The sequence below is a fragment of the Volvox carteri genome, assembly GCF_000143455.1.
Source record: "Volvox carteri f. nagariensis unplaced genomic scaffold VOLCAscaffold_7, whole genome shotgun sequence".
NCBI classification, from domain to species: Eukaryota; Viridiplantae; Chlorophyta; class Chlorophyceae; order Chlamydomonadales; family Volvocaceae; genus Volvox; species Volvox carteri.
The window spans coordinates 361,990-383,940 of record NW_003307550.1 but is presented as its reverse complement, the minus strand read 5'-3'; the positions used below and the strand labels follow the sequence as shown (position 1 = coordinate 383,940).

The 21,951-nt window shown below is 53.6% G+C and overlaps 6 protein-coding genes across 6 annotated transcripts; 3 read left to right on the top strand and 3 right to left on the bottom strand.

Annotated features, from left to right (window-relative positions):
- Window positions 1-80: 80 nt before the first annotated feature.
- VOLCADRAFT_57423 (uncharacterized protein) lies at window positions 81-1,532 on the bottom strand (the record flags this gene model as incomplete). The annotated part of the gene is made up of 5 exons (XM_002947550.1): window positions 81-261; window positions 394-551; window positions 647-736; window positions 1,004-1,084; window positions 1,284-1,532. The coding sequence occupies 5 exons, from the start codon at window positions 1,530-1,532 to the stop codon at window positions 81-83; spliced, it is 759 nt and encodes a 252-aa protein (XP_002947596.1).
- A 1,241-nt stretch (window positions 1,533-2,773) lies between these two features.
- spr1 (cortical microtubule associated protein SPIRAL1) lies at window positions 2,774-4,338 on the bottom strand. The gene is made up of 6 exons (XM_002947549.1): window positions 4,171-4,338; window positions 3,828-3,990; window positions 3,532-3,643; window positions 3,432-3,454; window positions 3,265-3,328; window positions 2,774-3,179 (listed from the first exon to the last, which is right to left on the bottom strand). The coding sequence occupies exons 1-6, from the start codon at window positions 4,259-4,261 to the stop codon at window positions 3,147-3,149; spliced, it is 486 nt and encodes a 161-aa protein (XP_002947595.1). The 5' UTR covers window positions 4,262-4,338; the 3' UTR covers window positions 2,774-3,146.
- A 1,233-nt stretch (window positions 4,339-5,571) lies between these two features.
- tctex2b (flagellar inner arm dynein light chain) lies at window positions 5,572-7,485 on the bottom strand. The gene is made up of 5 exons (XM_002947548.1): window positions 7,189-7,485; window positions 6,973-7,106; window positions 6,770-6,839; window positions 6,629-6,692; window positions 5,572-6,527 (listed from the first exon to the last, which is right to left on the bottom strand). The coding sequence occupies exons 1-5, from the start codon at window positions 7,233-7,235 to the stop codon at window positions 6,480-6,482; spliced, it is 363 nt and encodes a 120-aa protein (XP_002947594.1). The 5' UTR covers window positions 7,236-7,485; the 3' UTR covers window positions 5,572-6,479.
- A 2,011-nt stretch (window positions 7,486-9,496) lies between these two features.
- Window positions 9,497-14,342, top strand: VOLCADRAFT_109629 (uncharacterized protein). The gene is made up of 8 exons (XM_002947685.1): window positions 9,497-9,771; window positions 9,832-9,902; window positions 9,981-10,077; window positions 10,183-10,602; window positions 11,076-11,298; window positions 11,797-11,975; window positions 12,548-12,769; window positions 13,102-14,342. Exons 1-8 carry the CDS (start codon window positions 9,676-9,678, stop codon window positions 13,330-13,332), a joined length of 1,539 nt encoding a protein of 512 aa, XP_002947731.1. The 5' UTR covers window positions 9,497-9,675; the 3' UTR covers window positions 13,333-14,342.
- A 2,558-nt stretch (window positions 14,343-16,900) lies between these two features.
- Window positions 16,901-18,254, top strand: VOLCADRAFT_87889 (uncharacterized protein; the record flags this gene model as incomplete). Its single annotated transcript, XM_002947684.1, has 4 exons — window positions 16,901-17,121; window positions 17,311-17,365; window positions 17,678-17,773; window positions 18,099-18,254. 4 exons carry the CDS (start codon window positions 16,901-16,903, stop codon window positions 18,252-18,254), a joined length of 528 nt encoding a protein of 175 aa, XP_002947730.1.
- A 676-nt stretch (window positions 18,255-18,930) lies between these two features.
- On the top strand, window positions 18,931-20,345 carry VOLCADRAFT_87888 (uncharacterized protein; the record flags this gene model as incomplete). Its single annotated transcript, XM_002947683.1, has 4 exons — window positions 18,931-18,996; window positions 19,147-19,290; window positions 19,738-19,821; window positions 20,292-20,345. The coding sequence occupies 4 exons, from the start codon at window positions 18,931-18,933 to the stop codon at window positions 20,343-20,345; spliced, it is 348 nt and encodes a 115-aa protein (XP_002947729.1).
- Window positions 20,346-21,951: the final 1,606 nt, after the last annotated feature.

Below are 21,951 nucleotides of genomic sequence, written 5' to 3'. Positions count from 1 at the left end.
AAGGCGCCGTAGACCTAAGAGCCAGTGTGCCGTGCACGTCCCAACCATTTAGAATACCCCTCGGCGCAACAACGCATATGTTAGCTGTATCCGTTGGCAACTTGAATGCTTACATCTTCCAGGACAACCCGCTCCGGAACCATGCCCGGCTCAGGGTCCAATCCCTTCGCCGCGCGTTCCGCAATGGCCTTGAGCCGCTTGACTGCCTCGTCCAAATCGTCGTTAATGAGCAAGTAGTCATACAGCCCCTTCTCGTTAATGCTGCGGGCAACGGTAGGAATGCCTTACTGCTGGGCCATTTTACAAAGTGGAGGAAGCGTGCATTACCGTGGTAAAGAAAATTGTGCCCTCGGCCTGGCTTGCTAGCGACAGAATGCCTTGCGCTGCTCGTACCTCTCAATTTCTGCCTTGGCATTGTTCAGCCGCCGTGTTATTTGCTCGACTGTTTCCGTACCCCGCCCTGCCAGGCGGTTCGCGAGGTCCTCGAGCGAAGGTGGAGCAATGAACACGAAGATGGCCTTTAGGCCGCTCTTCCGCACCGCACGGGCACCCTGTTACGCAACGCAGGTAGAAATGCTGCCTGGGAAACCACGATCCCAGCCTACTCTGTGCACCTCAAGTAGGTTTATAACGCCGTGAAACCCACCTGTACATCTATATCCAACACACAGACTCGACCAGAGTCGAGAACTGAGCGCACTGCTCCAACACTCGTGCCGTACAAGTTGCCATGCACCTGTGCGAGTGGAGAGTGGTCATGCCCCACAGGGTCAACAGATACTCCGATGCAGCTACTGCTAGACGCAAAGTCCCAACAGCTCTATGATTAAATCTAGCTATTAAGCCGGACATTAAGCGGCTGCAGTTGTAGATAAGCTTGCCACTGCCCGAAGAAGAAAGTTGATTGCTTACCATAACGCAAACTACGCACAGGATGATTAAGAGTATATAAAATGATTGCAGCTAAAGCAAAACATTCCTGAACATCGCTTTTGCGTCCCACCTCAGCGTACTCCAGAAATTTGCCCTCTCCAATTTCCTTCGCAAACTGCTCCTTTGTTGTAAAAAAGTAGTGCACACCGTGCTGCAAGGCGAGAGGACACAACATACCTCCATGGAGATCAACTCCGATCAGAGACCGGGCAAAGCTTCCAGCAAAAGTATGGAAAGGGAAAGATTTGTGCAATAACTTCTCATCCTCTTTAGCTCAACGAAGTGCCAAAGGTGTACAAGGTAGTTGCGTTATGCTGTGATGAAACACGCCCCATATACTGCAGACACACCTGCTCGTTTGGGCGAGGGGCTCTTGTCGTGTGGCTAACGCAGAAGCCAAATTGATCGCCATCCTGTATTAGTCGCTTCGCCAGGGTGCCTTTGCCAACACCGGATGGGCCAACCAAAACAAGGGCAGATGGCACAGCAGTTGCCTTTTCGCTGTTTAGGTCAGGAGCCCCGCCATAAGGCTGGCCCGTTCCAGCAGTCGAGGCCGGCTGAACCTCCACGCCAGCCGGAACACTTTGCTCCGCACCCATTTCAGTTAGAACCCAAGCGGAGTAAGTCCGCGTACACTAAGCCACAAAGGTGAAGTACTAGATACATGAATAACTGTAACTCAGGATGTTATTTTATGTATGGTACGGACGACAAGGTGGTTGCAACGGACAAAAATTAAGGAAGCAACAGGGCTTTGCACCCACGTTTTAAACATGTGTGGTATGTTGCCCCTTATGCGTTCATGCTTAAAAGGAAACCTGCCACAGTTTCCGTCCATACTGTGTATACCAGAAAACGACTTGTACAGGTCGCAGAGCTCCTGCATACTGCAATCTGCAGGTGAAATGTTTTTGAAATGTTGTATACAATGGAAATCATATTTATAAAAAACCGAGGTTTCCGCTTTGGGGACTATATTTAATGATCTGTAGTTACGGCCATAACGTCCCGGACTGTTCTGTGCAGACTCTCCTTAGACTAGAAATATGTCCTCAGCGCGAGTGATCTTCGTCTAATCCAGATCGACAGAGCGAGTTTTTGACCAGCTGGTGTGGTTGTTACAGTGGGTGGTAGTGAAGTCTTACAGGGTATTTCCACTAGGCCGCACAATGACATTAAGTTCAAAAAATCTCACACCTGGCTCAGCAAATCATGCAAGCGATAAGAAACTAGTTAAATACATTAATAGAAAGTCGCCTAAAGGGGCTCCGTAAAGCCGAAGGGCCCAGTGGAAACGCCTCGGACACTAAGTCCGCCTTAGTGGCACACTAGTTATCAGGGCCTCAGACCTGCTGATAACTTTCAAAGTGGACATTAACTTCCGAGCGGGAAAATTCATAGTCAGCCTTTTTCCTTGTTCATGGCCCTACGTTGGCTTTTGTATTTTCCTTTATCCACAGCCGCAAGTAGCCCGCTAACCAGTGGAATTTACAGCAGGACCGGTCGAATTGCCCACATTCCAGCAATTCGCCGACCAAATTGTAATGATTTGCGCATTAAATACACCCACTCTTACTATAACAATGGTTTGGTGCCTACATAGCAACCTGTCGTATGGTTCCGGGGCGATTAGTGGAAACACCTGTCCACTAGCCACACACTAAGTCCACATTAAAGATACTGTCCAAAAGTTAGTGTGCGGCCTAGTGGAAATACCCTGTTAGTCTCTTCCCCGGATTTCATTGCTGAACTGGATTATACCTGCTGTGAGTATGGGTGACCATTTTACGGATTAAAGTTCACTATATTCGTGCCATGTTTTGGAGCATAAAAGAAGCAACGCATCAACTCCATTTTACAAAACGCTGCACATGGTCAGCAGGAAGTCTAGTTGCGCTTGGCATAGCGTTCACGAACGCGATAATATATGTACATTCCACGCCGACAGGTCATCGAGTCAAAAAATGTGAAGGTCATGCTGCATCTACATCCTGATTTACGCGCTGCATCTGGCTACGTCACTACTGCGTGTCACCACTCCAGTGCCCTGCGAAATACTGCTACTGCTGCCCATTACCAATCAGAGCTTCTACCCGCAGAATGCATACACGTACAACAAGAAAACACAACACATTGCGTGTGAATCAATGCTGTCGTCAAAAGTCCTTATCCATAAAGCAAACGTCACGAGCTTGAAATCTGTAACTTGAGATTTAACCGAAGATGATCTGGGATGCACCACCCGGCTGCGAGCGTGGAAATGCGAACTTGTGAAAATGTGTTCATAAAATGCGACCGCCACCAAATTGAGCTGGACTGCAAGAAACCTACCGGTGCCGATACCTTGGACGACGGCTTGTCTGTCAAGAAATTTCCGACATTCTGACCCGCAGGTCTGCGCACGATTACAAGTTATGGTGACAGGTCATCAAGCAAAACCAACATGTGTAGTGTGATATGGCAGGGTCCTCGTGCAAACCCAATTGCACGCCACTCACCTTGAGTAGTTGTTCGACGAGGCCTGCGGAAACAAGTACAACGGTAAGAAAAGTCACATGGTACCTAAATCCCTTACTAGCACACACAAAGCCCACCCACCTTGGGGGGCTCGCTATCGCCGAAGACGATCTGCGATGCGCCTCCGGGTGCCGCCAGAACACGGCTGCTTGGACGGTCAGTGATGAAGTTTCCTACGTTTTGCCCGGCCGGCCTGCACAAATTACAAAAAGGGTTTGACGGAATGCATCACGGGATAATTGAGTAATAAACAAATAGTAGCAGCAATATCCACGGCGTCACGTAGATAGACGTGACGGCAAACTGTCGACATCGTAAAGCTATAAACTTACAAGCCCCCACATGCCGTCTGAGGCAATACATAATTAGTTCCTTACCTAGAATAATTGTTTTGGCCTTTGCCAGCGGCGACGTCCTTGGATGCCTGACCGGCAGTGACCTGGACAACGGCCATATCCTCTCCTGACTCAGTCTTGAAAGAGAAATCCTTGGTCTCGAGCATGTTCTCCTTGAGGCGGTCTCGCAAGGCCTCCAGGCCACCTAGTCGCGAAGAGGACATAGAAGTCTTGAATAATTTCGAAGCCGGCTGCTCCCATACAATAATACAGGACTATCTATCTGCCAAAGACATAGCATTGAGGCTTGCGCCACAGCCTGTCGGCTCATTACGAACGCCATGGCATCTAGCAGGACCGCCCAGCGCCAAAACAACAGCCATACCAGCTGGACTCAAGCCACGCATGCGAAGTTGAACACGCAGATCCTTGATGGTAAGGGGCTTGAGCAGGGCGTCGACCTCGGCGCTGTTCATTTTCGCTGACGTGATGATGTATACTAGGCTAGAGGCGATGAGACTAACACTAAATTCACCTTCTGATCTAAAGGAGACAGGCAGGATAGGTATCTTGGTGGCGCTGTGTGGACGTCTTGTACCCGCGCAAATGGGGGGAGTGCCGTATATGGATCCTGATTACAAACGGCAAACTGTTCACGACATGCATCTTCAATGCTTTTTGAAACATCCCTCAAAATGTGTTGTGCCTCGGCTATCCATGCTTTGCGGTGTTCAATAGCGGAAATCCACCTCTGCACGCGCGGAAACGTTTGCAGGTTCAGTTACTTCGGGTGTGTCCATGGCTCTACATCCGTTTTATAGATCATTACACCGAGACATAAATGCCGTTCACCCTTCTGTCTTGTCGGCGGTCGATGCAACTACGTTTCACTGCTTACATCGGTTTTTGCAGACCAAAGCACATCTCTACTGCGTATCTTTATAGCCGATTGTCATCACAGGCAAATGGCGAGCTATTTGATGTGGCATCATGAATGGTGACCCCTGATGTCTGCCACACCCAAGTCTTCTGCCCTTTGCAAGTTACGATTCAACATGCCACCCCTAGCGTCCTCTCCCGGTGTGCCACCTTCCAGCTCGGGCGACCAACAGCTATCATGCTTGTGCGGACCCTCTGGTGTTGTGGTCGTGCTTGCTGCTGCAAAAAGACTTCACGTCATGGAAACCCCCTGTTACCAGCAAAACGACCCCTGGACAACCTAATGGCGAAGATGTGAGTAGCTCACGTAGTTAGAGACGAAAGTTGTCTGTACCTGCGGGTTGAGAAGAATGCTTATCGATACGCCAAACATTATGGTCTCCCCTGGGCCGCGCCCCTGGCACGCACACTACCCTGCATCACAGCAGTATAGGCTTTCTCCGAGTTGTGGCCAAAAGGGCCCACTATACTACCCTATCCTGCCAAAAGGTACCGCTTTATGGTGTCGGTATTCTGCCAGGTCTTGCAGCAGGCGACTAGTCGTGCGCTTCCTTTCGGCGTATGGCGAGTTGTGGTCGGGAAATCTGGCCCGGGCTTGGCTACCCGAATGAAATGAATGAAGTTACAGTGGATCCGACCAGATCACCGGTGCTGGCCGCACTCAGGCCCTGAAAGGTACCAGGGTACCACTTCATCTCTAGGATTCCAGGCGTCACTCTTGCTGTCTTAGTCTCTGCATTTTGGCCTTGCCTGTTATGATCTTGTGCTGCTCCACGGCAGGCCCATGGATGGTAGTTGATCATAGGAGTAATATTATTCAGTGCAAAAGGCACGCGAAGGATGGGATGGAATGACGAACGATTGCAAAAAGATAATTCCCCTGCAGCCGCTGGCAGCATTACATATGCTGCTCGCTGGCAGCTCAGACTATGCAAGTATACTTCAGGGGCAGGTGGCTGGCAGAAGTTAAAGCCTGACTTCTGCTCCCGGATGTTCCGGGTTCAAATCCGCCTGCCGGCCCCTCGGTGTGTGAGGGGTGTTGAATTGGGAGATGGCCCCCCATCTCGTGGACGGTGTAGGACATGATTACAGCAATTCGCGAGCTAACCAGGAACTAAGTTGTGGCGCTGTTGATCCGCTAGATTTGGTTGGATGCTGGTGGTGAGTTGCTGAACCCAATAAATACATTATGTTACCTCAGATGTAACCAATCTGAAGTCGGTTGGGGTGATTGGATTAGGGTGCCCCTCTAGCAGGGGAGAGCAGGGCATTGCCTGGGGAAAGGGGGCCGCTGGTGAAGCCATACCACCCTGTAACATCATACATCTGCCCGGGAAGCATGATACACCGGTTCTGGTATTTGTGTCCAGCATATTCGACACTATACACCTGCTCCACAGCGGTAACCACTGTGTTTTACAGTCTGTCGGATCCAGCTCAGCATCCTCACATCCACGCCTAACTATCGCGCCGAGTCCTATGTACGGCACCCAGTTGATCCTCAAGGACACCGACAGCTCATATGCCTTGCCGCAAGCCACTATTTACAGAAGAGCTCTTGTACATCAAAGTTATCTATTGAGCTGGCCAACCGGCGATGTCCGATGTGCCGCCAGCCTCCTGACTGCTGTACCAGAGTTATGAGACTGTCATCCTCCGAAGGGCGGTAGCTCTGTTGCCGCTCCCACCCATATGCCTAACGTTCTGTAGCGGCAGCGGGGATCTCAGTCGCCCCTGTAAATGTGTACAGGAGGCCTAATACAAGTAAACGCCGAAAGCTGTTGCCACACAGAACAGGCTCTCCTGCAAAAATGAATAGTAAAAATTGTCAACTTGAGGAGACCCAAACGTGTTGCCAGTCAATATGGCTGCAGCAGGCGATGATCCCGCTTCACCCTACATACGTTAGAGAATGTGTCGTGCGCGTAGTTGTCGGTGCTTGGGTCCCAAAACCCTCTGCATGCCAACCTGGATAGTTCACAGGTTGTTGTTAGTGGTCCGGCAAGCAGCGCTAAACCATTGCATGGCGCTGATGGCTCACTCACCGGACACCTTCTCCACGCTGTTCTGCAATAAATACCTGGACGACGAATTTGTATCGGCTCCAGTTCTCCTCTGCGGATCGCACATTGCTGCAGCGTGAGCGCCCCGAAACCCAAGCGTGCGGCATCTAACCCCCACCATGTCATGCTCCCATGTATTGGGACCCACGCGCAGCTCGGGAGCACCATGCAAGCAGGAGGCTCGCCTTTGAGTTTGTTCTTGATCTCGTCCGCTATCTCGCGTGCCCAGGAGGACGTGTTGTCGGCGTGGTACTGCTGCCCTGACAGTCGTGCAACAAGCACAGTGCCAATAATCTCCTTGGCACGAGATGGCTTGAATCTGCGAGCAAGGGCCCAACGCGCTGCTAGAGGCCAATCTCTTAGGGCATCAGACCCCTCGACGTCCCGCAAAATGTACCCACTTTTGGGCAAACGGTGGTTCCAGGGCGAAGTCGGAAGCATCTGCCATTTTTTCAAGATGATTATTACAGTGGCAAAGGCAACACGTTCAGGAAGCAGCTAATTTTGTAAAGACAAGAGATGCAGTTAGGACCGTCTGCTTTGTGGAAACCATGTCCAAGATGTCGGTTAAGTATATATCTTGTTCATTCCGCTGATAGTTTGCCTCCGTGATCTATTGCTGACCAGCCTTCCAGAGAACTGCAAACACCCTACGCGGCACTCTATTGTTCTAGAGATGTAAGCAGGAATATTTCCAACATCTTCACTTAATAAGAGGTAGAAAGCATATGGTTGCCTTGTGGAAAGTTTCAAGTTGTACGATACAACTTGGAGTGGCATGCTGGGTGCGGCGTCACGGCACTCCGCTACTGCATACGCAATTGGGGGATTGGGGGATCGTCGTAATAATGACATTATGCAAAACGAGGATAATGCCTTATCGCTAATTATGCTACAGTCTGCACAAGGAAAATAGCGATACTCTTTTCCTCAGATGGGCCAGAGAGCATGGTACGCCATACTTGCTACCAGCTTGCTTATGCCGTCGCTCCCATACGCTCGCGAATTTTGCACTCTCGTCTGCGCTAATCGGCGGTTAGGCAGCTACCGGTACTAGGCTTCTGTTATTAGTGCCCTAGTACGGCCTCGCGATGGGCGCGTTGGCCAAGATACGACGCGGACGCGTGAGCCTAACAATCGCTTCCTAAGTTTCCCCAGTCACATTTGCAGGGCACAGCCGGACACAGCGCATGCGCGTTGCTAAAGGTAACGGCTAACAGTTCTTCGGCCCGTAGGTCCATGATTACAGCAGACATTCCATAACACTATGCGTGGCCCATTTTTCACGCGGTGTGAACGGGATGCAAATTATGTCTGCAACGCATTACTGGGTTTTTGAGACCACGCGCCTGTCAGCGGAGGTCATTTTGATCATGTGCGCTCGCTCGTGAGAGACAACATTATGTTGGGTACACGAGGCAAAACGCTTGCGGATGCTGGCATTGCCGTAGGACGGTGCTTAATCCCGCGTCGGTCCTTAAGGAGTATCCGGGGAGCTCCCTCTCTCCCATTCCCACTCAGGCACACTCGCTTTCACTCCACCGTACCCATACCCGCACTCTTTCTCATTCTCTTTCGCTCTCATTCTTGCACTCTTATCCCCTCATCCTTTAGGGCAAGTCCACGAGGTGAGCGGGGGTCGGTAGCAGGCTGGTTTCAGGTTCTTGCTGTTGCTGGTATGATCATAGCTCATACGGTTATGCATGTCCTCGGGCATTTGCTGGACGATACTTGGGTGCGCTGTTGACCCTGCGACCCGGTGGGGTCCACGTTAACAGCATCTTGGTCATTTATCGACGCCCTTTTTGCTTGTATCAATTGTAAAACCTCACACAGCTGTTTCAGGTCTAGGTTCGCCCGACACCGGCGAGTCTTGTAGCTAAGGTGTTTTAATGATCTGAGCCGCAATGATGTCCCTCCCCTCATGTAACGGCAGCATCATGCGCAGCCGTTCTGTTTCTGTCAAGCGGATAGACCAGCTGCACCGTTTTAGCCTGTGCACTTGCGAGCGATCGAGGGGCATGCTATTTCGTCCGCGACATGTGCATTCGTGGAGCTGCGAGAGTTGCGTTACCCCTAGGCACGGGGCTGTTGCGGGTCCGGGTCCATGCTGCGTTCCTCAAGCATTCATCTCCGTCTCATCCCGTCCGCGGGTGCAACGCCGAAAGCGCTTCTTCATTGCGCACTTGCCGCCGACCCCTTCCTGGCTTGCGTGTTCGAGGCTGCTTGCCGTGTCATTCCCTTTTGCCCGTGCTGCTGCATTCTGCCGCCAAGCCCCACCCCAATCCCCCCGGCTCTTTGCAACCCTTAAGTAAGAGAAGCTAATAGAAGCCTGTGAATGACAAAGCCATGGCGCCTTGGATGGCACTTGGGTCGATACCCAGGGGCTTTAACGAGTTGTCCGACTCATGCTGCATTTCCGTTAGGGCTGTTACATGTCAATGAATTGACGTGTTAGGAGCACGAAAATGTAACGTTTAATGACTACGGTATACTAGGTTGAGCTCCATCCAAAGAACTTGCTGCAACAAACGTCCAAGTTACATCCAGCTTTCTCGCAGGCAGAAGTTTGATGTTATAGTGGTTTCATAATAGTCATGTTAGAAATCTTGTGAGGAAAAAACAAACGCCGTACATGACGACAGTTCTAAGCGGTTCTTGGGCCCCTCAGGGCAGGGAATCACGCAGTTCCATTACACCTTGCTTTCACTTGTGTCGTTTTGTGTTCCTAGTGACCTGCTTGGTTATCCTATTCTTCTGTGATTTGCCACCGAAACATTGCCTGAGAGGACCAAAAGTACATATTTTGATTACGTTTCTGGACTTAGTTATATTCTGAGGCAATCATATAACATAGCTGTGACGCGCCCCTGGGCGCCCCTAGCAACATGGCGACCCGAGCGGTGCTCCAAACGTTTGAGCGGTATCAGAAGGAGCGAGTGGCGTTCGTCACAGCTGTTGCTGAAATGGCTAAGAATCCTCAAGTGCGTTTGCTTTTATGACGGAGTTTGGGGCCGTGCTTTGACGTGGGTTCGGGTCCGCAGAACATCGAGGCTCTCCAGCAGGCGGGAGCTATGGCTCTCCTCCGTCCATTGCTGCTGGACAATGTACCAAGGTGGGTTAGCCGTTGCTGATTGATTTTCGCGTAAGTCACAGGCCCGCAATTCCCAACCCGCCGCTTCCATCTTTGCAGCATACAGCAGTCCGCTGCGCTGGCCCTGGGACGGCTTGCAAACTACAGCGATGATCTAGCGGAAGCTGTCGTCCAGAACGAGATTTTGCCCCAGCTGGTAGGACATTGATTTGGTTTTTTTGCTGACGTCGTATGCTGAGCCCATACCTATGGCGGGCTCTTTTTAATGGACAGTATTTAAGGGCAACCTTGCGGCTTGCAGGTTTACTCGCTTAGCGAGCAGAACAGGTTCTACAAGCAGGCCGCGGCCTTTTGCTTGCGGGCTGTGGCACGGCATTCACCCGAGCTTGCTCAATCGGTGATTGATAGTGGTGCTTTGGACTCTCTGGTAACGTGTCTGGAGGAGTTTGACCCGGGTGTGAAGGAGGCATCGGCTTGGACGCTAGGGTACATCGCTGGCCACAACGCAGAACTGGCACAGCAAGTGGTGGATGCGGGCGCGGTCCCGCTCCTGGTACTTTGTGTTCAGGAGCCAGAGCTCAGCCTGAAGCGTATTGCGGCGTCGGCCCTTTCAGACATTGCCAAGCATACACCGGAGCTAGCGCAGGCCGTGGTCGACGCTGGTGCCGTCCAATACCTGGCGCCCCTTGTCATTAACCAGGATGCCAAGCTTAAACGACAGGTGGGGAAGGCAGTTTTGCGAGTATCAATGCCGACACACGGATACTGGTGGAAGAGGGGGATCCTTGGAACGGCGGACAGAACCTTTTTTAACTATCCTGGAAGGGTTAGGAGACCTTAGTGTTTGTACAAACGTCTTGGTAGGTGTCTCGCCTAAGCACGTCTCGTCGAGCGGTGCCACCCGCAGCTGGAATACGTACCTCACTCCGCCGTCACGTATGTGTATCCGGAACGGGCCCTCCGAGCGTGTCGCCACACAGCGCGCACATTTTATGGAATGAATTATGTTTACTAAGCTGAAGCCGTGATCCAGCGTCGAGCACTTACCCACTGCTTAGTTGGGGCTTGAGCCTGTTTAGCCCCCGGTAGCGTTCGCTGTTTGCACGGTAAAAGCAGCGCCGGGGCTGAGCACGAACTCGCTCCGCGCCGCACCCTAGCCCGATCATATCCGATCCGACTCCATCATATTCTCAGGTCTGCTGCGCACTCAGCCAAATTGCCAAGCACAGCGTGGACCTGGCTGAGGTGGTGGTGGGTGCGGAGATCTTCCCTAAAATCCTCACCTGTCTCAAGTTCCCAGATGAGTTTGTTAAGAAGCACAGCGCCACGGTTGTGCGAGAGGTTGCCAAGCACACGCCGGAGCTGGCGCAGCTGGTGGTGGGCAACGGTGGCGTGGGCGCGCTGGTGGACTATATCAGTGAGCAGGGTGCTTGAGAGGCTGATGGAGGGAGGCAGGAAAGGGGATGGGAAGAAGGGGATGGGGGTCAGGCTGAAAGGCGAGATCAAACTCGCTCTTCACAATGGTCAAGGCGTAATGAGGCGCGCAATATAAGGCGCAGCCTGCAGCAGGGACAGGGAGAAAAGGTCCTGTTAGGGATAATAGATGGGGAGAGAACTCATAGGCGGGCGGGTAATTACCCTAGTTACTCCTTATAAGTAGTAACTAGGCAGCCAAATCGTACATGGAAGTGCACCTCGTTGCACAGCATCCATGGTACTGGAATCAGCCTGTGCACTTCTCGCACATTTCGAGGTACCGGGGAGGAAGCCAATGGGGTGTTTGCCGTCTGCTGAAAAGTAATACATTGGGGGATTGAGCGTTGACATACGTCTTGTATCGAATAGCGACAACGAGTCTTTTTATGGGCTTGACCTGAGCGGGTGCTCTCCTTCCTGTCCGTTCGTGCCCCGTTAGGCGACTCCACGGGCAACAACCGGCTACCCGGTATCATGGCCCTTGGGTACATTGCCGCATTCTCGGAGACGCTGGCGCTTTCAGTTATTGCCGAGAAGGCCCTGCCGCCGCTGGTGGCTGCCCTAAACGAGGAGCCGGAGGACCACCTCAAAAGCGCGACAGCATGGACACTGGGACAGGTGAGGGTGCAGCACGGGGGAGGCGAGAGGCCGATGACATAAGTTCTTGGGGGAAGGGAAAAGGGGAGGGAGGGAATTGTGGCGGCCATGTCTGGCTAGGATTTTGAGCAAGGGGATGGCTGGTGGAGGATTAGGAATTGGCACAACTAGCGCGTCTGGCCGTCTGGCTCCGTGGATATTGGCTGCACTTCTAGCTGTGCAGGTTAAGGCGATGGGTTACCGTCGTGCGCGTCCCTGACGCCTTGTGAGAAAGTTCAAGGTAAAAGGAAGCGGCCAGGAAAGCGGATCCATACACACACATACATACACGTAACGCCCTGCCTGCGGGGAGCGTCCCCAAGTGAGCCCAGAAACCTCTCTGGGAAACGGTGTGGTGGTAACACTTGAACAGTTTTCCCCGTCGCAGCTGAAGCTGGCGCCCTGTGCTTCCCCGGCTGTTCGGCCGACCGCTCGCATTGGAGGATGCGGTGCCCTCCGTGAGCTGTTACCTGCTGTCCTGGCATGCGGTGATTGGTTTCTGTATTGGCTGACGCAGCGCCGTGGTCCCTTGCCCCCATTTATGCCATTTATAGATCGGGCGTCATACACCGGACCACGCCAAGGCGGTGGCAGACACGGGCTGCCTGGCGACGCTGGTGTCGTTGGAAAGCGACGGCGCCTCTTCAGAGGACCTCAAGACGAAGTGCCGGCGCGCGCTGAAGTCCGTGATTGCGAAGCTAACCCATCTGCCCGCCCTGGATGCGCTCGTGCACCGGGCGCTGCCGGAGAGCGTCATGAAGATGGTGCTGGAGCAGGTGAGCGGAGGACATGGGGAGATGGATACCCGGGAGGCGGGTGCTTGTTTGTTGGCGTTGGGGAGTGGATGGCAAGGCGTGGCAACGGGGGACCCGGGGTTGGAGGCGGTGGTGCCGAGGAGGGACAAGGGAAGGTTTGTGTAATGATTCTGCCGGCTTTTGCGTTAGCGTTCGGAGGCGAGAGTAAAATATTGTAGCTGCCCATCGCCCATGCTAGTTGGGGCTTGGATTGGCGCTTGATGTGCGTTGTGGTGCTAGCGCTTGGTGCTGCTGTCTCCAACAATGTCTCTGTTAACCTCCAATTGCTGCGTGATCTATCCCGCCGCCATCAGGTTGGCAAAGTGCTGGCGAACGACGCCGCGGGCCGCGCTCAGTTCGTACACAGCGGCGGCCTAGCTGCCGTACAGCAGATGGCAGAGGCGCCGGGTAGCAAACTCAAAGAGGCCGTGGAGATCATCAACAGCTGCTACCCCGAGGAGATCGTCAAGTACTACAGCCCCAGCTACAGCCAACAATTGCTAGAGAAGCTGGAGAGCATGGCGGCCACTACCGCAGCGTATTGAGTAGGCTGAGCCGCCACTGATGCGGTCGCATTAGCCGCTGCCCTGGCTCCGAGCAGCAAGGGGAATGGTTGAAGGTGGCAGGGCACAATGTGGGGTTTTTTGCCTATGGGGCGGACCGGGGCAGAAAGCTATGTTTGGCTCTCCGGTGGTTGCAAGCTTGCAACAAAAGTTACGAAGCACATAGCTGGTGAGGTGACAGACCGAGGGGCGGCACGTGCCTTGGCGAGATCCCATCACCACCAGGCGGGTCCTTCGTTCCGGAAGCCCGGGGTGTTGTCCAAAGGGTGGGGAATCTTTCCAAAGGGAAGATGTGCAGAGTCGCTTCGAGGGTCGTTACAAACATGACGAAGGCAGAAGTTTCCGGGTGCAGGCTTACAGGGGGCTTCAGTGCAAGGGCTATTCCGGCATCGTGGGCTTGGGCTGTCATAATATCTTAGGAGGGGAACCGTTACGCATTGTGAACACATGTGTAGTGAAACCTGTGTGTTCGATTCTCTCGTATGGGTAGGTGGGCTCGCGTTGAGACGGCCTGGCACGTTGCGAAAAGCACGGCACGTAAACCACACGGCACGGCATCTGTGTAGATACTAGAAAAAGAAAACCTGCGTGGCCGGCCTGCGCGTATGTCAGTGCGCTGTGGTGCAGGATACAGCGCGAACACATTGGTTTGAAGGGACGCTGCTGCGGAACGCGAACCATGACGTCACCGAGTGTGTGAGAGGCCTTTGCCAGTTTGGCGACGTTTGCTGCAGCAGACGCGTGATTCAAGTCCTTTAAAGGCTTCGGGGTTGATGAAAGGCAAATGATGCGATTAGGAGCGCATTGTATACATTCATGGTTGGGCCCGAGTAGGGCTTTAGCTGGCGACAAGTCAGTCATCGCTTTAAAGATTGGTAAATTGTCGCAGGACATTTTAAGACGCACTGGAAGGAGGATGCAACCGAATTCACGGTCCACAGCTGCCCCCGGGGATGGTCAGCATGTGGCGCGTCGTGTAAACGCGCGGTGTCTGTTGGGTCACTAATTATGTGACTCCTAGTTCAATCGGAACGTGTATGAGGGCCTCGCAGCTCGCAGCGTAGTCCGCAGAGTCGCGATCAGCGCTAGCGTGACCACCCCAGCACCTAGCCGCCCATGAATTGCACCGTGCACACAAGCAATTAGTTTCCTGAACCGCGCAAAGCATTCAAATATTGCCGCAGCTGGAGGAGGAGCCGCAAATCAAACCGCCTCCGTGTTGTTGACACTTTACATAAAGTGATCGATCCAGATCAATCATCTTGATTAATACACGTCATAGGTGTTACTGCCCTTCCATTGCTTAGTTCCTATCGCCGGTGTTGCTTTTGCAGCAATGCCTCACCGTTGACGCAGCTCTTGCGGCTGCCAGCACGTCCACACCACATCCCCAGCAATTACACCTAAGTAACTCTAAAGTTGCTAGTACGCCAAGCTAAACCCGGGCACACGTTGACGATATACAATCACAGCCACCACGACCCGGCATGCACACAACACCAAACGACGGGCTCGGTTACAGCTCCTCAATTTGCGTCCTGCTGCCGCTCCAGAACCAGGTGCACGCTGCACTGGGAGCAGGTGTTGGAACGAATGGCGGCAGTCACAGTAGAGAACTTCTCCCCCGCCGTGGACAACAACACCAGCTGCCCCCGAAGTGTCGACTTGCCCGAGTTTACCTGCGTTTGGGCATGCAGGGCGATAGAGGGACTGAAGAAGTAACGCCCGGGTACGGCAAGCGGTCACCCGTCCACGTAACCGTACCACACCACGCCACCGTGCCGGGCATCCCTCCAATGTTGGCATTTTGGCATTGCAGTGGGCCCTGACGGACCCTCCTCGCCCACACAGCAGGCCACAGCAGTAAAACAAAACTACCTGGGCACGTGCGCTGGTCGCAAGCAATACATCCCCTGCCATAACGCCCGCAGCCGCCGCGTGGCTTCCCGTGTTGACCGACTCCACCATAATGCGCCCAGCCCGCTCTGAAACCAGGGTTTCGCGGGGTGTTGCGGTTGAGGTCGCGAAATATGATAAGGGAATCCCACATGCTCACGCTGCTGCGTTAATGCCTTGGCTTATAGGTGTGCACGTGCTGTAAGGTTCGTGTCAGACTCGTTTGGTGGGAGATGCAGGTATGGTGTTTGACGTCATGGCATGGCTGTCAGGCTTTAAGACGTGAGGGCCACTGAGGCGCATGCTGGGCATGCCGTGCCAGCGCTACATGCCAAATGGCAAGCATGTGTCTGCTCGCCGCTGCGGCAAAGAGGCAATGCGTGAGAAAGATTATAGCATTATCGGGCCACCAGGGGCCCCATTTGTGCGGAACTTGTAAGTTTTGCAATATCGGGCCGGCATCGGCGCCCTCGCATGTATCGAAATTCCGCCGGTCTTTACGCTGTTGCTGCTGCTGCTGCTGCTGCTGATCCTGCCGCTGCTGCCGAGACGTCGCATGCACAGCTCCTCCGTGCAGTGTTCCGCTACGGTAGCTGTCACAGTCCGCCATCACAGTAATCCATCCGCATACACTGCTTAGCGTGTGTTAAACACCGTGTGATGACTTCGCAGGTTGGCGCCCGTGTAACGCATTCAGTGGCTGACATCTCAAACGCAAACCTTCCCTACCAGAATCATACCAAATCCTCTCCACTGGTGTGATACCGTACATGGGCCGTACAAGGCTCCCCAGATTTCGACTTGGCACCCAATGAGCGTGATTCGCGGCCAGCACACACGTACACACACAGAGATGCACATGCGCAAACACGGGAATGCTTCAACGTGTTGTAGTTAAACTCAGGCTGCCGGCGCGTGGGGCTCCTCAGCAAGGCAACTCATGGTCCACGCTGCCTCCTTGCCCCACGCGTGCCCCACTCCTGGCCCAGTCCCATTTTTAAATGCAGAACCTGCTGTAGGTGAACCGTGGAGCTACTGAAACCCTCCCTGAAAGATGCCAAGAGGCAGTTCCCTGATACGCGCACCCGTGAGAACCAGTCCGAGGGGTTTCCTCAGCGATACCGTGAACACGCGGCTGCCGGTTGATGCAAGGACCTCCGTTTCAAGCTGACCGCCCGTGTCGTCGTTGGGCGCATAGGCACGGAAAGGCCTAAGATGTTGTGCCGCGCTTTCGGTGTCCACAGAAGGGTTGTTGGAGCGTGCGAGAATGGCGATTTGTCGGATTTGCCGTGCGTGCCTGGGCGGGGTCTTGATTCCAGTACAAGCACAACGGAGCATTGTTTTCTTAGTTGTAATGCGAGCTCTAACTTATGCAAAAAAGTTACATAGTGATATGCATGGAATCACGCGTATGTAATTGACTCGACTCGGTTCGTTTTTCGTTGATGTAATAGCATTAAGCTTTAGCAACTTCCTGCTGGTGCAAAACAACAACAGGCTTCCCTGTTTTCTCATCAAGGAAATGTATTTACAGTCTACGCTGATGGGCCGTGTGGCTGGCCGCCGGCCGTTGGGCTGTCTCCAACGGCGAAATCTTGGGCGTGCTAGGGCAATACTATCTGGGTTGTCAACACACGCACCAGAATGTGAAGTTATGCCAGCGGAAACCGCTGAGGGCGTCGAGTCACGCGACCGTACGTCTGAGGCCTCGACATCCAATGGTGTTGACCCAGGTTTCGCCCCCAGCAATACCCCCGTGATCACACCGAAATCTAAACGTGTATCACCGACTAGCTTAAAGCCTGGGGCAATCGAGGACGTCAACATACTTCAGAACGGAGTCATCCTTGTGGATAAGCCTCTTGGTTGGACGAGGTATGCGCGCATAACCTGAGCAATGTCTATATTCAACCCCTCCCGGCTGAAAATATGTTTTCCCCTGCCGAAGAACAAAAAAGCCGCCCTCTGGTCGCGCAAATCACTCCCGGCTACTGACCGACTTGGTTGCTGATCCCTCCGCTTATGATATCGCCTCCTAACCGCTCTCGCTCCTTGATCTCACAGTTTTGACGTCTGCGCCAAGATTCGCAACCTGCTCAAGTTCATAGGCGTCAAAAAGGTGTGCGCATGCGTACCCTACCCACCCGTTACCAGCCACTACACCACCCTCTTGCGACATTGCTAAACCAGACTCCTTGCACACACCAGTTGCTTTCCAGCACTCCCAGGTTTACGCTTCTACCCGATGTTACAACCTCTGTATTACCTGTATACATTTGCGTACCTCCTTTGGTGCTACCCTCTGTCCCCCGTACCCCATCTGGATTTGCGTGTCCTGTCCGTTTCCTAGCTCCCATCTTATCCCCTATGTAACACGAGAGATCCCCGCATACGTACATACATACTTACGTACGTACGTGTTCCATGTCAGGTCGGTCACGCCGGGACACTAGACCCCCACGCTACTGGACTACTGATCGTGTGCACGGGCCGCGGCACCAAGTTCTGTGACGATTTCATGGCACAGGTTCGTGTGTCTGTCTGTCCATGTGTTTGCGTGTGCGCAAGCTTGCTCAGCTCACTCAGCTCTGCGGGGCCCCTGACCGTGGTTGATAAGACCCCATTGTCCAGCCGGTGGGATTCAAGGGTTGGGAGGTGGCGAGGGGAGGGGGGGAGAGAAGGGGAGTAAGGAAGGAGTTGAGGAACCTCTGACCCCGTCCCTGTTCTAGCTGTACGGCGGTACAGCTGACACGTAACTGTTGCCTGCCCCGCATCCCTGCATGCCTGCACACCCCAATCGTCCATCCCTACCTCCCTAACCCTGCTTGTGGTGTCGATGTCGCTGCTACCAGGACAAGGAATACTCAGGCACGATGCGGCTGGGAGAGGGTACGGCGTCGTACGACGCCGAGTGCGAGGTCACGGAGCGGTTACCTTGGGAGCACGTGACAGGCAAGTTAAAGATGAAGCAGTGGCTGAAGAAGCCCCGATGGAGGATTGCGGGGTAGCATGGGGAATTGCTGGCTGCTGAGGGAAACCAGTTAGGCGACGGGTACGCTTTAGTAAAAACCGGAGCAGCAGTAGCAGCAGCAGCGTAGAAACGAAGCAGTCGTAACAGTTACGGCAGCAATGGCAAAGGCATGTCATCCTAAGCAGCAGCAGTAGCAACAGCAGCAGTAGCAACAGCAGCAGTAGCAACAGCAGCAGTAGCAACAGCAGTAGCAGCAGCAGCAATTACACACGGCTCATTCCGCCCGCGCATCACTCATCACGCATCACGGGGTCTCGTCCGGGCCCCACCCACCTATACATTCTCGTGATGGCTTTGGACGCAGCAGCAGCAGCGGGTGCTTTGGCCGTCGGCAGTTAGGCCCTAGCCCTCTTGCATGCATCATCACACGATATCCCCCACCGAACCATTAATACATACTCACGCGCGACTCGCTTCGCGCTCGTGGTGTATGTACGGCAATATGTATGTACGGCAATACCATCTCGCAGATATGGACCTCCAGGTGGCGGCAGCTCGCTTTGTTGGGGACATCATGCAGGTTCCGCCCATGTTTTCCGCAATCAAGGCAGGTTGGCGGCGGCGGCCCGGGGGACGGGGAAGAAGGGAAGAGGAGAGGAGGGGAAGGGGTGGCGATGGCGCGGCGGAAAGTGTCCAGACGCCTGTGTGGCGACATGCCAAATGTGGGCCTGCTGCTGCTGCTGCTACTACTGCTCGTTCTGCTCCTCGCTTTTGCTTACGTGATGCTATGCGGGTTTCTTAGGGCTGTGGTTTAGTAGGCCTTACTACGGTATATTACCGGTCTGAGGATAGTGAAACTGGAGATGTGGGGTGAGATGTGAATGTGATGATTTATATATTTACATGGATATTGGACTTTGTGGATCCAGGTGGGCGGTCAGAAGTTGTACCAGTTGGCGAGGGAGGGGCAGAGCTTGGAGCTGCCGGCGCGGCCGGTCACCATCAGCAGCCTGCGGGTGTGGCGCTCAGAGACAAATCCGCAAGAAGTGAACTTTTACGTGGCGTGCAGCAAGGTGGGCGGATGCGTGCGTGTGGGTGGTTTATCTTCGTGCGTGCGGGGGAAGGGGGAAGGGGGAAGGCGCGGGAAACTAGGGAACGGTTGGGAGTCAGCGTATGTCTGTAGAGAGCGGTGCCGGGCCGTGTGTTTTATTGCGTGTGCTAATTGTGCCGTGCGTCGTGTTTCTTCCGTTACTGCACGTGCCAAATTCCTTAGGAGAAAAGAGTTTTTCATGAACCATGACGCCTTGGGTTCTAGGAACTACGGACGATTTGCGCAGCGGGCTGGTCAACCCCGGAATGTGTGTACATGTATAGGTGCTTTGAAAAAGAAGCAGCGTTTTTTATCGCGGTGCTATATATTTCTTTTATTTTCTGATTCTCTTCTTCATTCCGCCTCGCTTTCTCTCCTAACCTCCTTGCCCCTCATCCACCTGCCTTGCCTTCCTACGCTGCGTTACCAGGGGACGTACATTCGGTCCCTGGCGTACGACATGGGACGAGCGTTGGGTACGGCAGCGCATCTGGTTGCGCTGCGCCGCGAGGCGGTGGGGTCGTACCGTGTGGTGGATGCCTGGGATTTGCGGCAACTGATTGAGCAGCTGGAGCAGCGGAAGGGGGCTTTCCTGGCGGCCCAGCAGCAGCAAGAGAAAGAGGAGCTTGAAAGGAAGGGCGAGGGAAAGGAGATAACGACGGCATTGGGGTCGGAAGAGAAGGCGGGGCAGCAGCAGCTGCAGTAGTTTCAGATGCAGATGCAGTTGCAGGGGTAGTAGCGGTAGCGGTAGTAGCAGTAGCACTAGGAGCAGCAGTAGCAGTCCTCCTTGGGAGATCCAGCAGCTGCACATGTGTGGGGACATGTGTGCAGCTAGCGCAGCGATACAGAAGGGCAGTGGGATCAGCAGCGACCGACGCAGCCGCCCATGGGTACCGATGGGGCCGAGCGACGCGACGGGGGAAATCCCCCCTAACCTCTGTAAGGTCTCCTGCGTTTCCCACCTCACTTCTATCTCCCTGCGAGCCTTACAAGGCCTCCAGGCAGGCGGGCCATGGAGGGAGCTGGGAGGGCTGCTAGCCTCTTAACGCCTCCAGGCACTCTCTGTCCCAGCTTCGCCATCGGAATAGAAAAGTATGAAGCCATTAAACCTAAGGGTTATTTGTACCGATGTCGATCGCCTGGTAGATCAAGAAGTGGATGACCTGAATCTGCTTTTGCTCACAACTACCGGCGCCTAATGTGCCTTCTTAATGCCCTCAGGGAGGGGTGCAGCGCAGCATTTGGCATGACCATTCTTACCCGTAAATTTGAGGTTGCCTACTTTCACCCCAATGGAACTCTGCATGCGTGAACTGGGAGCCTTGTAAAGATTGGTATGCAGCGAGCAGTGGGAAACACTGCGCAGTTTGAAGAGATGCCGTGCGTTGGCAAGCAGGACCAGGTGTTTCGGGCTTCATTACGGGCTGGATGCCTCCTTCGAATCCTGCATTGGTGAGCTATTTCGTGCGGGGCTGCGAGCCACACATGCCCTGATAGCCAGGTTGCGTAGGAAGGAACTGTTTCTGCCTACAGCACACAAGTGTTTTGAAATGCAAATAAGATCCATTCTCTGTCGTATGGAGTCGAGGTGTGGGGACCGGAGTTCATTCTCCAGGTCGTTGAACGACCACCTGATGCACAAGGGCTGTCCTGCTACTTCGAAAGATCTCTAGAGGATAGCATGGTCGAGCTGCAACACACGTTTCTGAAGCATCTCTCTGGGTTAGCATCTCTCTGGTCTGGACAATCGTGTGTGTTGTTTAGGGAGCTTGGTCAATGGCCCCTCCACCTTCACTGGGCCCTGTTTTCTTGTTTTTGGAACAGGGTTATCCTTGCGAAAGGGACTGTGTATCACCATGTTTTGCGTGAGGAGATACGTCTTGCAGTGCGTTCTGATTGTATTGTCGCCAACTGGGGTGCCATGATGCTAAGGGGTCTAAGGTGCTTAGGACACTTCTCGGAGGTGCACCCGGGCCTGAATGAAGAGGGGGGCGTCAATTTCGTGTCAGATCTGTCATGGAAACGTTGAAGGAGCGATTTAATGATTACTGGCAGAACCCACGTCTTGTCCGGGAATTTGTATCGGACAACCGTAGACCAGGGGTTAAGATGTGCCGGCATACCCATTGGATGGGCACGCCCAAACACACGACGTGCTACATCCATGCGAAGTCTTACTACTGCGGTTTCGCTTAGGGGCGTGGTCTTGGGAAGTTAGCCGACCCGGCGGTCGGCCGCGCCATGATCATGACTGCTTCCGCAAACCGTACAGAACATCTGGATGAGTCGACGTACGCCTGAGGTCGCACGCCTGAGGGTCGCACGCCTGAGGTCGCTTACTTTAGTTACTGTTTTGTTACTCTCGCGAATGGGTTTCATAAGCACTTTTTTCTTTTCCTTTTTTGTTTCTTCGTTCTATTTGACTACGTAAGAACTCGCGGTAAGAACTCCTGGCTCGTCTGGGCCTTACAAGCTCTCTCGAGCTTGTAACATCACATCACATAACGTTATACCAACAGGTCGTCAAGGCGCAGAAGATGAGTGCTTAACGTAACAAAGTCCCCTTGGGAAGTCTGCCCTCCATAGGACACAGCGCGCATGTCCATCTTTGAACATTCTGCGATGATACTAATTACAGTTGCAC